Source organism: Primulina tabacum, chromosome 5, assembly GCF_025594145.1.
Source record: "Primulina tabacum isolate GXHZ01 chromosome 5, ASM2559414v2, whole genome shotgun sequence".
NCBI lineage: Eukaryota > Viridiplantae > Streptophyta > Magnoliopsida > Lamiales > Gesneriaceae > Primulina > Primulina tabacum.
Window position 1 is genome coordinate 2040938 of NC_134554.1, and position 17115 is coordinate 2058052.

General features: G+C 32.6%; 2 protein-coding genes across 3 annotated transcripts; one reads left to right on the forward strand and one right to left on the reverse strand.

Annotated features, from left to right (window-relative positions):
• Positions 1 to 4471: 4471 nt before the first annotated feature.
• LOC142545371 (uncharacterized) lies at positions 4472 to 11827 on the forward strand. The gene is made up of 8 exons (XM_075652530.1): positions 4472 to 4786; positions 6185 to 6310; positions 6864 to 6962; positions 7970 to 8112; positions 9376 to 9484; positions 9948 to 10055; positions 10512 to 10652; positions 11287 to 11827. The coding sequence occupies exons 1-8, from the start codon at positions 4715 to 4717 to the stop codon at positions 11620 to 11622; spliced, it is 1134 nt and encodes a 377-aa protein (XP_075508645.1). The 5' UTR covers positions 4472 to 4714; the 3' UTR covers positions 11623 to 11827.
• Positions 11828 to 13431: 1604 nt separating this feature from the next.
• Positions 13432 to 16668, reverse strand: LOC142545370 (putative transferase At4g12130, mitochondrial). 2 transcript variants are annotated; one of them, XM_075652529.1, is made up of 5 exons: positions 16038 to 16668; positions 15026 to 15279; positions 14383 to 14481; positions 14005 to 14163; positions 13432 to 13932 (listed from the first exon to the last, which is right to left on the reverse strand). In XM_075652529.1, the coding sequence occupies exons 1-5, from the start codon at positions 16475 to 16477 to the stop codon at positions 13892 to 13894; spliced, it is 993 nt and encodes a 330-aa protein (XP_075508644.1). In that variant the 5' UTR covers positions 16478 to 16668; the 3' UTR covers positions 13432 to 13891. The 2 variants fall into 2 exon arrangements, with proteins under 2 accessions (XP_075508644.1, XP_075508643.1); XM_075652528.1 differs by having other exon boundaries at positions 13432 to 13927; positions 16038 to 16665.
• Between the last annotated feature and the right edge of the window lie 447 nt (positions 16669 to 17115).

The following is a 17115-nucleotide window of genomic DNA, read 5'->3' on the forward strand; positions in this document are numbered from 1 at the left end:
CTGTCCAAATTTGAGTTTAGAAAAATGGTAAATTATTAAATATAGGGCCATTCATTGATAACTTATTGGAAAGCAAAAAAAAATATGTATTTTGATTTATAATGGTTGAAGTCCGGGGAAATTTTTTTTTTAAAAAAAAAATTTTTTTAAATGGGAAAAATGAGAGTTTTGTGGGGTTGAAGCTAATTTAATTTAATTTAATTTTCCCTAACTTTACTCAGACTGTCCAAATTTGAGATTTAGAAAATTGTTAAATTATTAAATAATTTATTAAATATAGGGCCATTCATTGATAATTTATTGGAAAGCAAAAAAATTATGTATTTTGGTTTATAATGGTTGAAGTCCGGGGAAATTAAAAAAATATTATATATATATATATATATATATATATATATAAAAAGAAGTAATTGTGGTTGGGAAAAGTGAAATTAGGTTGCCAAGGCATGAAGACAGCAATCACTCTCTTTAAAAAAGGATATTTTAAATAAATAAATAAAATGCATCGCATATGCACATTAAACATTACATCTCTATATATTATCATAATATTATTATTTATTATTTTTCATTCTCTGATTGTCTATGAGTATTATATACAGACAAATCGGAAAATTTAAAAAAAGTGAATAGAAAAATATACATGGGGATATTATTATTTATCAACAGTTTATTAAAAATAAAAAATATTTTCCTCTGTACAAAAATGAAAATTCTATTAAAAATTTGACAATTGGACTGAAGAGATGGGGATACTTTTTTTTATCACATAAATCAAAATCTTAATACACAAAATATTGGGATATAATTTTTTTTTTCAAAATTTTAAAATACATCTATTCTTATTGACATTATACTTAATTTTAATATATAAATTTTTTTTATGATTTTTTTGTATAAATTACCCCAACAAAGTGTGGTCTTTTAGGAAAAAGCAAACACTGACACTAAAAACATAATCATGTCTAGTGTCTACCTTAATTTTGTCCTTATGGTTTTAATGATTAATGTTTAAGAAGATTTATTACCCTAATTATTTCAATTAAATTAACCATTTTCAACCTAGCCATTGTTAGGCACGTTTAAAAAAAACAGAATAGGTATTGTGTTTCTTTATCGAGTAAATTTATTTACTTTTGCATGTTATTTTCGTGTTAATTTTATTGATAAAAACTTGTGTGAGACGGTGTCACGATCGTATTTTGTGAAAGATATCTCTTATTTGGATCATCTATGAAAAATATTATTTTTTTATGCTAATAGTGTTAACTTTTATTGTGAATATCGGTAGGGTTGATCCGTATCACAGATAAAAATTCGTGAGACCGTCTCAAAAATACATATTCTATTTTATTTATATGTATTTTTACTTTTTATAGATAATTTATTACCATTACATTACATGCGATGTGTGTCATATTAAATTTGTTGCGTTTGATAATTTTTGTGTACAAATATATATGTTGTTTTGTTAGACAATGATACTAGTAGATCAGATAATAATAATATGAAATATTCAAGTTTAATAATATAGTATAAATTAATATTTTTATTTACATGATATAATTTGTTTTTATCAAACTTCAAAATAATCCCTACATTTTTAAATTTCTTCAATTTAATCCTTCTAACCGAAATCCAACCATTAAATTTTATGTTATTTGACTTGTATGCCACTAAGCTAACCTTTCGAATTGAATAAAAACTAAATTAATCCATTTGTTTTTTAGGAATTTACCCGACTATTATAAATCCGACCGATCGTCCCTACAGTTTTCTGCGACAAATAATTTCTGACACTTTCCCAGTGATGAATTATTATATAAGAAGGAAATTCAAGTGGCCGTCCGTCTTCCTTTGACCAAAAACTGTGAAAATTATTTCATTTTATTTATAAAAGAAAAGATAATGATTTGATTATTATTTTACTAAAACCCAACTCTTGTAGGATTGAAATTTGGAGCAGACAACCAACATGCAAACATGAGTCGGTCGGAATCGACGTAAATGAATAGGTCAAAGCAAAGCCATGTATCTTCATATATAGAATATCAAACAATTCTTCTTCTTTTATTGAGGAAAAACATCGAACAATTCCATTTGACCAACAATATTAAACGCAGTCCATCGTTAATTTTGGGATAATGTTAACTAAAAAAAACTACGATTTTATAAATCAATTATGTAAGTGGTAATAATAAATACTATTTTTTTATGTCAAAAATTTTACTTATTATTGTAAATATGAGCATGATTGACTTGTCTCAAGATAAAGATCTGCGAGACCGTCTCACAAGATATATACTAATTTACAACCAAATTTACATAATAATTCTTACAACATAAAAATTCCAATCCAAAATTTTATTGTCAAAATCTTATCATAAATTAAATACAAAATCTCTAGAAATAATCGAAAAAATCTGAAACTATAATTATTATAGATATCGTTGTACAACACGATATATCAGCGGCATTGCTCTTAAATTTTAGTGCTTGTTATTATTATATAATGGAAATACTGTGATATTGCTTATTATTTAAAATATTGGGACCTTGGAAATTAGGAAAAATATTGTTCACAAAAAGTTATATGAAAAAACGGTACAAAAATACAATGAAATATGCACTAAGATCCCAAAGTTAGCATGTATTCAGTAGTTTGTGGGTCTTTTTTTTTTGGGGAGATTTAATTGAAAAATATTGCATAGCGAATATTCTATAGTATATATGTGATATGTCGTACCTTATAACCTTCAACTCTTCTGTATTTGATATTTATTATAATTTTTATATTTGACAAGAAATTTAATTGAGAAAGAATTTAAATAACCCTTTCGTTTTATTTACTGCATATATTGTTTTTTATAATTTTAAAATATAAAATGACACCATCATCCATCATCATGCGTGCGGTGTCCGACCCTTAAAATTGCTAAATGTTTTTTTTAAAAAAATATTCGAAAGAATCCAACTTTTTTCCTTAAGAAAACCAATTTTTTAATAAAAGGGAATAATATACGAAACATAACCAAACATTGCCACGTATTTTGAAAAATATTTTTTTTATTTAAGAGCAGCAGACAACTCGTGAATCATTTTGTCTTTTTAAATTTATTTATTTTATTTTTTTTTTTGAGAAAATTCTCATGTAATATATAATATATTTACATCTGTCATTTTTACCCACCAACCAAACTTCTCACTCTAAAATCCACTTTTTTAAATCAGATAAGGAAAAAAAAAAGAATATGCCCAAATATTTTTTAAAATAAATAGAATATCGATTTAACAAAAACTTATGTGAGACGGTCTCACGGGTCGTACTTTGTATGACGGATCTTTTATTTGAGTCATCGATAGAAAAATATTACTTTTTATGCTAAAAGTATTACTTTTTAGGCAAAAACTTGTGTGAGACGGTCTCACGGGTCGTATTTTGTGATACGGATCTCTTATTTGAGTCATCAATGAAAAAATATTAATTTTTATGCTAAGAATATTAATTTTTATTGTGAATATCGGTAGGGTTGACCCGTCTCACAGATAAAGATTTGTGAGACCGTCTCACAAGAGACCTACTCTACTTTTTATTGTGAATATTGGTAGGCGTGATCCGTCTCACAAATAAAGATTCGTGAAACCATTTAACAAGAGATATTTTCGTATGATTTTGGATGTTGCGAGTTTTATTTACAAGATATAATTACGATGGGGAAAGAGATTTATTTTGATAGCAACGTGGGCTGTAGTAATTAGGGATTTGGGGTGGATGGTTTTGTACGTTAAAAATCAATGATGGCTCTTTTTATGCCTAATTAAATGCAAACTAATTTAGGAGGTAACAAATTTACCTCTCGCCTTTATTATTTATGAATCAATATTTTAATTATAAGTATTGTCTCACGTATTTGAAAAATAATAAATAAATATAACTTAACATAATTAAATAAAATTTTATTTATCTGAAAATTGCTTGTCTAGTATTTGAGGCGTTACATTTTATCTCCCCTTAGAAAAACTTCTAATACCACACATATTTTCATACGTTAACACAAACAAATAAATGAAGAAATGCATGGTTTTTTTTCTTTGTCGATAAATTTTTTTTTCATTAGAAAATGAGTGTATCTACGATGTATATATTTTTTTTACAAAAAAAATAAGAACAAGCAATGCATTTCACCGATCGGAAAGATTGTGGTTACGAACTGGTATCGTATCTCCGGTAGCTTCGATGTTATATGTGGGGTACTGCCCCACATGGTTTAGATGCACAAGATTCACACACATATGTGATTTTAAAAAAATTAGTGGATCCCATATATGTGTGGCTAAATTTGAGCCCTTAATTCTATCATGGGATAGTACTCTACATGTAGGATGAAATCAACCCGTATCTCCTTCCTTAAAATATCCGACCCAATATCATTTTACGGATTCAAAAGAATCGAAGACGAGCGGTACCCGTTATATCTGGACCAGTACCCGAAACCCTGATCGTGGGACCCACCGAAGCATTGAGCCCAATCATTCTTCGCCTCGTCGAGTCCCGCTAATCACAGGCTCACACGGTTGTTGCATATTTGGGAAAATCCATCAAATTCAGAAAACCCACAACAATTACGTTGTTAATTCGATCATTTATACCAAAAAATTAGATTCCCAGACATATTTCATTGGCGTGTTGTGGCAGACAGCGTTAACATCGGCTATGAAAGGCGTCTTCTCGGCGCCTGGTGATTACATCTACTTCAAGTCTCAGGTCCCTCTTCACAAGATCCCAGTAAGATCGTCTTTTTTCACATATTTGTTTTTGAATAAATTTTATTTCGAATTTTTGAATGAGTCTTTAGCTTCATTTCTCAAATGTTGAGTTTGTTTGGTCAAATTATGTCTGTAGTTCTTTACCTACTTGAATTATTTGTGATCCCATGTCTGATTTGTTTGATATCGTTTGGACTTAAGAATCAAGATCTTATGTTTACCTGGTTTCAGTTATTCCACATTCTTTTTTCTCAGGAATTTGTTCCTAGTATTTAATGTTGTTGTAGGTTCTCGCAAGCTTTGAGTTTATGTGCATTTCAACATTTAAGTAGCTTACAAAGATTAAAAGTTCAGAATGCAGTAGTCGGATGTAATGGCTTCCTATTGAGTACATGGTCCAAACACGTATCTGACAGAGATTAATATTTACCATTGCCAATGCAGATCAAGGTCTATGATGTGCTGAGAATATACATCTACGTGCCTCTAGTCTCATTATATTTACTTCTCCTTTTGGTTTACACGAAGCAAACAGATTCAAAAGCTTAATCCTGGAAATCATGTATCAGCAAACTTCCTTGACATGACCTTTTCTGGAAGATAGGAAAATGAATAGAATGCTAGCAAAGAAAATCTGAGAAATATCTATTTGTTTACAAACTAATAAAATAACGCTAAACTTATTTGGGACACCCTTCTTATTTCTTGGGCGTATGAATTCTTACTGGCTTACTAATAAACACCATATTTTGGGTAGTTAAGTATGGAAGCTTATTCTGGACTAGTAAAAGATGCACATGCAATGCATGTGCTATTATTATTTTTAATTTGATTAAATAATACTAAATAATTAACACGAAATTATTTTCGATTTAGAAAAATTGTTCGATTTAAAAGAGAAATTTTGTTTTGATTTTTTTATATTTAAAATATGGAGTGATTTGAAAATGTTTTTAGTAGAGTAAAAAGGGTAATTATGAAATTAAATATTTTGGTGTCCTCAAATGTAGTTATTCTAAGGCCCTCACACTTAATATAATAGTATAGATGAAGCAACTTGTGTCGCCATTAAGAAATAGAAAATTGTGACAAATGAATTAAAAATCATGGTTCTTAATTTTTTTTTCTACACTTCTATTTTTTATGTTAATAATGAGCAAGATCTTGCAACCTTTCATTTACATATAGATACTGGTACCTGCAAGGAGTAATGAAGTCAATAGGGTATAAGTTGTTACTGGTGAAATAATTTATATGTTCCCATAATCATATGTTTATGAGGGAATTCTCTACATAGCTTGGTCTTTATTACATAATTGCCGTTGTTTGTCGCAAGAAAAATTCAGTCTTGAATTGGATTATTCTCGAGTCTTCAATAAATTGTGGATATAACGTTTGCTCACAAATTTTGATGTAGATTGGTTCAAAGCAATGGAGATATTATGATTTTGGGCCAAAAGTTGTGCCTCCACTGATCTGTCTTCCTGGTACAGCTGGAACCGCCGATGTATACTATAAACAAATTATGTCATTATCTATGAAGGTAGTAAAGTTTAATAATTTTATTGACCAGTAAGCCTGTAATGCCCTTACCAGCAGTGGTCTCCTGTGCTTAGCATTTGGGTGTGGTGAGGGAATATTTTGGGATTTGAACAATCTGAGTTTAAATTTTCTCGATATTGATACTAGGTCAAACTTCATTTCTATGATTAAAATAAGTTATAAAAGGGAGTTTAAGCTCCCTTTGGATGAGACATTTTGGACTTATGGAAGAAGAAAAATGTATTTTGTATTTGAACTCAGTTGATATGTTAAGATGCATCTGTCTAGAAAGTTGTTTTCTCATCCTAGTTATTCAACCTTAAGTTTCATGGATGCTCATTTAAATCTATGAATGCATTCATTAATTTTGAACTTTATCGATGTATTTTACAAAATACTAGCAATTTTTTTTGTTTTATGGCATCTCACTTGTATTTGGGTACCATAATGTCAGTCATATAGTTTTCTTGTATTTCATTTGGCCTTTTTATTCTAGTTTCTATTTAACACAGATTTCGTATTCTTGATTACGCCATTATTTTTTCCATTTTCAGGGTTATCGAGTGATATCAGTTGATATTCCCCGAGTGTGGAATCACCATGAGTGGATTCTTGCATTTGAGAAGTTTTTGGATGTTATTAATGTTCATCATGTAAGATTTGCTTGTCATCATTGCACTCTTATGATGTTGAATGCTAATTCCTTTCCCGGCTAAAAGGACTTCTGTTCGGTCAGTTGTTTTGTGTAGGGTATATAAGTGTTTATGTTTAAGCTGAATAAATCGGTGCTGTAAAACTTGCTAGTTTCTTCTGTCAAACATCTGAACAATCCCATGCCCTTTTCCGTGTTTGGTGAATACCTTAACATGTTGAATACATCCACAATGAAATGTGTTATTTTTAAGCCTGAGCAAAGATAATTGAGATAGTGAAATTTAGAATAATATACAAAAATCATTAAGTATCACACCAACAAAACCTGCCATAGTACCATCTAAACTTAGGGATATCATGAAAAAATCATAGAAAATCAGGATGCATGTGATAATGTTGTTCTTGAATATTATGTGTGTGAAATATTTGATGTGGAGATGGAAATTTGTGGGAATTCAAATGGAAAAACCAAAAGTAGTTGTTGCTTTTAATAGATGGTAATGACATTTGGATGACACAGGGTTGAAAAACGGGAAACATTAATTTTTTTCAAGCATCTGTTGGGTTTTTGATCCTTAAATTCTCAAAATGGATTAGTTTCGATACAATGTTGTTGATAAAAGCAGGATTTTTCTATGTTCGACCAGCATCAACAATCCCTGTAAGGCAGTTACATTATTCAGATCATTTCACTGATCAGATCTGTATGACCTTGACTAATTTTGAATGATCAAAATGGGATGGTTACTTATTACGTGAATATCACCTTCACTTTTACCTTTTAAAAAGATTGCTTTATTCTATTTGCCCTTGTATCAAGTGCTCAACACCTAGTAAGCAGATGCTATTGGAAAACATGAGAAGTTATCTCCAGATTGGACCCTAAAGATCTTACCAAGCCTATCCTTTCCTGTTATTCATGATCTTAAATTGACTGTAGCTTCATCTCTTGTATTTATTATCTAACTTCACGACAAATTACAGTGGTTGTTTTCCATATTCGCAGATACATTTATACGGTACTTCTCTTGGGGGATTCTTAGCTCAACTCTTTGCTCAGCATCGGCCACGTCGAGTTCGATCTTTGATTCTCTCAAATACATTTTTGGAGACAAATAGTTTTTCTGCAGCTATGCCATGGGCTCCTATGTATGTTGCTACAATTTTTTTCTGTTTCTTTTTTTTTTCCAATCTGGTTCAAATGCGAATGTCTGTTTTCAAAAAAAAAAAAAGGAAAAATAGTATGATATTTAATGATAATGCTATTTACAATGATACTTTCTTGTTTTTCCCTGGACATATTATATCATTCACGTGTCAGCTCTATGCTCTCTTTTCCTCTTCATTACCAAGTTTTAGATTCTCTACCAGGAAGCAGCTATAGCAGGTTTTTCAATCCATTATTGCTAATTAGTATTTATTATAATCGATTGACACGGTTAATTTTCTAAGCAGTGTTTACTGTGACCACTGTTGAAATCAAGTAAGCGAGCGCTTTAATGTTTTCTTAAAGCACTTGAAAAACAGTTATATTGTGGATTTAGAGAAACTCAAATTTGGAGTTTTTGGTTATTCTACTTAAGCTTCTCTAAGAAGCACAAAAAGTAGAAAGAGGCCTTTTAAGTTTTAACCATTAAAAGTCAAAATGTAAAACTACTTCTGCTTCTACTGAAAAATACATGTATTTAATGAAACACTTTTTTGAGTCAGGTGCATCTTTGTACGAACACACAACTATCTTCCCAGTACCCACCGCAGGGGAAGTCCAGGAGCTCATATTATGCCCTTCTCCTTTTTGTCACTGCTTTGTGTGCTTCTGCATGACTTTACCTTTTAAGGTTTTTTTTTTATATTTTGAGTGACTCATATTCTTTGCTAGAAAATTCCTTCTCATGAAGTATAATATTTGAAAAGAACCACATTTTGTGTTTAAGGACTTTTTCGAGGCTTTAGTTTGGGACAATACAAAAAATCATTGGTTACTTGTTCATTATGTCATCCTTTTCTAACACCACAAAAACCTTCAGAAGTTTTCTTATCCCAGTTTTTTAGTTTCTTATAGTTGTTTTCCAAATCCTTTGTCTCTTATTGCTCTCAGAAAGGTTTTGAATTAGTACTTCAGAGTTTTGATAGTGAACATTTGGTATTTCCACCTGCAAATTTACCTTGAAATCAAAGGATGGCCAGCTAGGTCTTAAATAACCAAGTAATTATTTTAAAGATTTTTTCACCTGGTTGAGGTTTGAAGGGTCGTGTCACTTAAATCTATTAAACTGTTACATTTCAATGGTTTATGCAATTGTTGAAATGATTGTGGTTGTTGGTGGGATGAGTAGTTGTCTGAGTATCAATCTCTGTAGTTTATATTTATCCTATCCTAATTGGGCTTGTTGTGAATTCAATATTTAACAGTGTGGGTTGGACACCCTCATTCCTATTGAAGAGGTATGTCCTAAATGGAATTCACGACGGTCCTCATGAACCTTTTATTGCAGATTCTGTGGATTTCATCGTTGCTCAGGTAAAATTCCGTATGAACCTACGCTAGTTCTTTTATTACTACTAGTCATGGCTACTAGCATCATTGCGTACTTTCTGAGATGTAGAGATTCTGATCCAATCAGGGACTTTTACAAAGATAAGATGATGCAACAGTGTTTTATGTTTTTGTTGATATTTTCTCATTGATAGATTTGTTGACACCATGCACGTGAAAGGAAAAAGGTGAGTGTGTGCATGTCTTCAGAAATAAGAAGCCACTGATGTCAATATCAGTATATCACCTCTGATCTTTATACTCAAAATGTCCAAATGGCTTGCGATGTACATATAATCTTTGTTATTTGGTCGGTTACCTAGTGTGAAAACTATTCATTTGTTCGAGTAGTGCTTGTTTTATAAAATTTATTGAACAAATTTCTTTTTGATTCTTACGATAAAATTGGAAGTGAACATTTCTTATGACGTGAGTATCGACGATGCAGGTTGAGACCCTTTCAAGAGATGACTTGGCCTCCAGGTTGAGTCTGACAGTTGATGCAGCATCAGTTGGGCCTCTTCTGCTTTCTGATTCGTTAATTACTATAATGGATGTAAGTGGAGTGCTTAATCCTATCGATAATGATTGATGGTGAGCGCTTGATTTGAACAGTAAATTACCATCAGAAACTTATTGCTGAATTAAATTGAGAAATTTGGATGGAACATATCTTAAACTCCTCGGTTTGTAAATTGTAACCATTTCTCTTGAGAAGGAATTCTCGGCAGGGTAAATTCACAGAGTAAAGTCTTTCTTCATACAAGTCTGAAGACTAGGAAGATGCCAATATTTTAAATACTTGTACGACTTTTTCCCTTTGTATGCAGTATTAATCAGAGATTAATATTTAGTGGAGGAATCTCTTACCTCTTCAACATTTCGGAGAAAAAATATTGAATTGATAGTCAAGGCCTCCCTTAGTTTCCTGGATTTCGATGAACTGCTCCTTAACCAATGAAAATTATTTCTAACTTTTTTTTTTTTCTGGCGTGTTTAAACCTGCCTGAAGACAAATGATTTCTGTGCAATTCCTGGACAACTTAGAGATCAAGTGACAGAAAGATACCCTGGTGCCAGACAAGCCTACCTCAAATCTGGTGGTGATTTTCCCTTCCTTTCAAGGCCGGATGAAATAAATCTTCATCTTCAGGTAGCACACTGAAAATTTTCTAGTTTTGTTATTTGAACTACTCTCTCAAATATGTTTATTTGGTTCAAGACTATGGAACCTCTAATACACGAGACCAGTCTAAATTCCCCAACAGAATCATGATTCTGATCGAGGAAGAAGGGGCCAACATTTCAATGTCTAGAACCTTTTTTTTAGTTAGTGGGAGGAAATTATGGGGATATTTGGTTTGTTTCCTAATTATTTCCGAAAAATATATTTCCTGAAAATATATTTCTAGGAAATGAATTTTGGAATGTGAACTATATTTTATGACATTTTTGGAAATGGAAGAAGGCTTTTTTCTTCCATAGATGTCACTCCATGTTATAATATTTTGAATAATTTCTTTCTTTAAAAATTGTTTTATGAATATTAGTAGATAGTAGTGAAATGATTTTTTGGATAGAAGATAATAACAGTACGAGGGAATGTGAAGGCCAGTTGAAAGTAAGTTTTTTGTCAAGAATTGTAAAAGAATATGGATTTGTCTATGTTTGCCGGAGAAATAAAATGATTTTTCTGAAAGATGAACAAATATTGCCTATATTTTCTTGGTAAACTGCCTGTTGGGAATGTTTTTGAAGGTTCTCATTCACCATCTCATCTTATTCAGCTGCACCTAAGGCGAGTTGGTGTGGAGGCTAAGCCAGATGATGTCCAAAAAGATGTCCCTGGTGGGAGTAGCTCAAATGACCAAAATGATGGCAGACGTACCGATGATGCACCAGAAGATGATAGTAGAGGCCCCGAAGATGCAAATGGACCTCCTCCAGCTTCAGAAGATCCCAACCCCGGTAATCTTGATAGTCAAAGTTTGAGCAACACCCAGATATCCAATGTCAGCATTGAATGCTTCAAGCTAGCATTGGCATCCGAAGTTCTTTCACGGCTATCGTGCGAGTGTATTGTTCTTAATTTGAATCTTCCGCCTAAGCACCTTGTACTTTGACCGGAAGTGTTTTAACGAAATTTAAACCGGCTTTGTAAATGTGTTTTTTCTCCATTGGTCACCACCTGTAAATTTTCTTGAGGGGCGATGTTTTTGTCCTCCAATTTCTGTTCTTGTGTGATTGACGTACGACTGCCTTGGGTTGTATCAAAGTACATTTTCTTTACGGATTCAAGATCACGTCAAAAATGTTTGGTACTTGAAATTGTTCGACGTGGCAAAATGTTAAGAAATGGATGTGTAGGGGCAACGGATGCTCAAATGCTATCCAAAATTTAACTATAAAATCCAAGAACAATCTATCCAAAATTTATCCTTGTTTATTTAGGTTGAAAGATATAGTTTAGAATTTTTTCTTTCCCAAATATGAGTTTGTTCATGTCCATACGTGATTAAATATTTAGGAGTCATGCTTAATCTATAAAATTTATAAATACATTAGATTGTTTTCGGACCTAAAAAAATCACACAACTCAAACAATGATTATAAACTATCAAAAAATGTCTCTGATTTATTTTAAAATTACTATTATTTGTTTGTTTAATCTCCAATAAAAACTGTAAATAAACAAAGGTAAATATTGAATTACACAGATTTACGATATTGAATTAAGAGGAATGTTTAAAATTTAAACATTTTTTAGTGTGAATGGAATGGAATGGATGACGTGACAAATGTAACAAAATTATTTGTACATACCGTTTTGTAGATTTCTACAGTAATTATGATATTAAATTTTACATATGAACTTATAGACATATATTTATTTTTATTAAAAATTTGTATTATAATTGTATTCTATAGCAATTAGAAATTCACCATATTACATTGCACAAAATCCAATACTTGTCGATATAACTTTCTATTCAATTTGACAAAAGTGTAAATAAATTTCATTGCATCAACTATGTTTACCAAATTGACATTGAAATGCAGATGTTAATATTATGTTCTTTTCAGTTCGATAAAAATAATATGTTTTTATGCGTAATACGTGTGTGTGTGTGTGTGTGTGTGTGTGTGTGTGTGTGTATAATATCAAACATTTAGTTTATCAAACAAGGTAACAGTTGTACTTCTTGTTTCTGGGAAGCATCATTCTTGTTATTGTTATTTTTTAAGTAAATAATTTCTTTAATCCTTAAAACAAAACAAAACATAACTATAATATTTATCTCAATTCAATCAAATTTATTAATTATTTTTCTCACCGTCAATCAAATCAATACAATCATACCAAATATAATAAATTTTAAATATCAATTCACATCATACTCAAATATTTTTAAAATCTCAATATTATTTATTTATATAACCTCGTCAAATTTCTTTTTTCATTGTGAAACGAACCAAATTTAAATATTATCTATCCTAAACCAGGTAACGCACCATCGAATCTAGTTTTCTTTAGTATAGCCAAGACGGATCATATCTATACTGTAAAAATTAAGACTATTTCTGTAAATTAAGTAAAACACCAAATACAGGAAAATAAAAAACATTTCCAGCTGTTACAAATTTTCGATGCTTCGTTCAAAATAACATGTTAGAAGACAAACAGATATAATAGCTCATTCTCTTGCTCAAACTCATTCAAAATTCAATATGTCAGAAGACAAACAGATATGATAGCTTATTCTCTTGCTCAAATGGTCATATCATACGCTAATTCTTTTATTGTGTTTCATCTTTTAGATATCATTTGTACTTTTATTTCCCACGATTGTGAGTATATCAACTCGTGAGGATAACACTTGACATTCTCTTTTAAAAAAAAAATTCGAACACAAAAACGCCAAAGGGCCAAATGAAATGTCAAAGGCTCTCTTATTTAATATACAAAAACATGAATTATATAAATAGATTTATTGAGATTTGAAATGAAAGATGTATTTCTAACAACAGTTCGTGACCCTTCATTTCCTTCGGGGATGGGCAGACATTCGTTCATACCTAACATCATTATTTCGACACATCCTAGTCAAGATCGATCAAAGTACGATCCCACCGCTTTTTTCATCACATTGGAAGTGACAAGGATGAATAAGTAGTAGCCAATCTAAGCAGCCGCACTTTGCTCTTTGTGACTGAGAAACCACTCGGCTGGCCACCACTCGGGTCTAATGGTCTCTATATTGACATCTTTCTGGTCTTTTATGGTCAAGTTGCCGGTCCCTTTGAAAGCATATTCCAGGTGTAGAAGCCCGAGACCGCGAGATCCAAGTGCAGTTGTGACAGTCCCGGCTTTCTTTTGAGATGATGCAACAATCACTTCAGAACCCGGAGCAACCTTTTGCTGGACCTCTGAGCTAATAAATTCAATTGTTATAATTCGCATAGATAGAAATGGATGAATACACATATCGTTGACGAGAACTCACCTACTCCACTATCATTCAGAAATCTCAGAGGAATCAAGCGCTTTCGTATAACTCCTCTGTGGTATGTGCGTGCAGTAAGTTCTTGACCGATGTAGCAACCTTTGTTGAAGCTTATGGCATTTAGACCCGCGAGATTGTACTCCAGAGGAATTGCCACACCTAGAACAATTTTTATTAAATAATAAGATAAAATAATTTTCGAAGGATAAATCTGACTAAAATTAACATTCATATTCTTTACAAATCACATGCAAATAACACAACGGAATTAGCTAATAGTATTTTCATATAATGATGGTAGGATCTGCCATCGATCCTTTTGAATTTGTAATTATACTTTTTAATGTCCGGCGAGGAAAAGGAAAAGGAAAACGGAACCTTTTGGGATCTCAATGGAGCCTTCTGCAACTCCCTTTTCTAATCTCCAGATAAGAAAGTTCTCTTCACTAGTTTCTTCATCCGCCTCAACAAGAGGTGCTGCAACAGAAGCATTACACAGATATATTAACAAGCTCAACGAAAACTTGTTCGGTAAACCACAAGTAGCATACATTTAGGAAACACTGGCAAATTAACCAATTTTAGGTAAAGGTGCGCACTCATCTTAATTCCTGAGTGAAGGTGGATTTTAGTATCTGGATGGGTCATGTAAAAATACTTGAATAGTTGATGACTGATAAATTGGTACACAATAAGCTACGAAGACACACAATCCCAAAAGCCTTCAAGGTGGGAGATCCCCTCTTGTCAATAACGACATTTTGTAGATTTGATTAAAATGGGATATTTAAAATTACCCACCATTTAAGAATTTGACGCCCGCGGTAACTCATATTATACAATTTTTGCTTCCGTATTAGAATTCAGTGCATTCATGTTAATCCAATATGTAATGCATCACACTAACAATACTTGCCAACGGTGGCCATTTCCATATTGCCACTTCTGTTGCGGAACACATAATACATGTACACAATAAAATCAGAGAGGAGGGGCGGATAAGGCAGATAATTCAACTTACGTGTTGTCGTGGATGGAAAGATGCCCCTACATCCAAGGCAAGATAGTCTTGGATCCTTATTCCAATGCCAACCAAGATCATTTCCTTGTGAAGCTGACACACCAGAGCGATCAACAGTACCACCCCAGCCAACAGCACCAGATTCAGACTCTTCTGGGTCTGAACTCTTCTTGGAAGCTTTTCCACTAAACCGTTGCCAGCAAGAGAATTCTCCAGCCATGTTCTCGATATCAACCTTTGACCTTAAACGGTATCTGCACAAGAAGGAAATTTTACACTGGTTCAGATATGGTAGTAAAGCCGGAAGTTTTGTGTAGAGGTCGAAATGATAAACATTTAATGAAGGCGAATCATGTTTTTACCTAGATACATAAAATATATGAATCTATCAAAAAATTTAAGCAGCGATTGCCACATCTGGCCCCGTTCTGGTTCCATCAGAGATTAGATTTATGATATTCCCTCCTCAGGAAGAGATATTATATTCTACGAAGTAAACATCATTTCTTTTTGTCGCGGACAAGAATCCGAGAATCTGAATCGCTTGCTAGAACTTCCACTTATCTACCTATCAAATTTACCACAAGTACACGCTTTCCTTCATCAATATCTCAGGCCAGAACAAAAATTCACACCTGGCCTCAAATTACAACCCAACTCTCGAAAGAATTTAAATAAAATATTTTAAGTATGTTTTAGCAAATGGATCAACCTTTCTCTCCCCACTTTCTTTACAATCAAAATATCCCACATTGGTACGAAAATCAGGACAATAAAAATCTAAATCGAACTTCGTTTCCTTTACTTTACCAAAGTTTCAATTTTCTTTCCAAACAATAGCTTTCTTCAAACCATCGGATCACGCCTTAGCCAAATCCTTGATTCGTTTGCATTTCAAGCCAAACAAATGAGCAAACTCGACAAGAAAATTTCAGATGCGATTGTGCGTGATTTAAATTTGACACATTCTAAATAAAATTAATATTTGTAGGAAAAAGGTTGAAACACTCACTTCTTTAACGTCTCCAAGAGCTCATCCACGACAGACGCATCAACATCCGCGAAAATCTCAAAATCACCCGGGTCCGGCCCGGGTCCAGACCCAGTCTGATCGACCTTTTCATCAGATCGGGTTGGCCTATATAGGAAAAGGTCGTAAAGAAACCTCCCCTGAGGATTCAATAATGCTGCGTACACTGTAGGCGACACAACCACCGGCATATTGGGAGTAACGCTATTCTCACCTGCGGGAAGTGGGTTGCCGAGGCTCTGCACATCGTTGGTCACAAGCCCCTGGAGAAACTTGATGGTTTCGGGACCTTTAAAGCGGATGACGGATCTGGTCTTGAGCAGGCAATTGATTGGGCCGGCGGCTTCGAGAGTGGAGAAGGGTCTGTTGTAATTGTGCGACTTCGACTTGAGGAAACGGAGAGAGGTTCTGAAGAGGTGCATCTTTGTGGGTTTTCGCTGTCTGAGAGAAGGCGCTACGGGAACATGGGAAGAAAAAGATGGAAAGGAGAACACGTGGGGCTCGAAGCGCGATGCATGAGAGGACGCGTGGTATATGTTCGACAGAATGTCTTAATGGAAACTAAAAGTGTCCATATGTGTTGCCGGAAAATTAATCTTAATTCGCCGACTCTACGGGTGTCCATTATAAATTTAACAAAATAAAATATTCTAATTTTTATAATATTTTATTTTAAGTCTTTATTAAAAAAAAATATATAAAATTAATCGGTTTATACAACTTTTCTTTCGTTTTTGTTGCTACTAGTGTCGTTACTTTATCTATGAACATTTTAATAATCTTCCAAATTCTTTTATTGTGTCTTCTTTATGAAAATTTATGTAATTTAAATAAGATTAGCATAGTTTTTTTTAAATAAAGTCAAATTCATTATTAAACATTCGAAGAAGTTACATCAAATATAAAAGAAGGTGGAGGAGAAAACCGACTCTCACCACTAGATATCGAGCTAAAAATCTTTGTGACCGTCAACAACCAAACTAGTTACGAAACTAGGAACTTACTATTCTCTAAAATCAAACTCAAACCATATCAAGACGATCAAAAATTGGTTGGATCA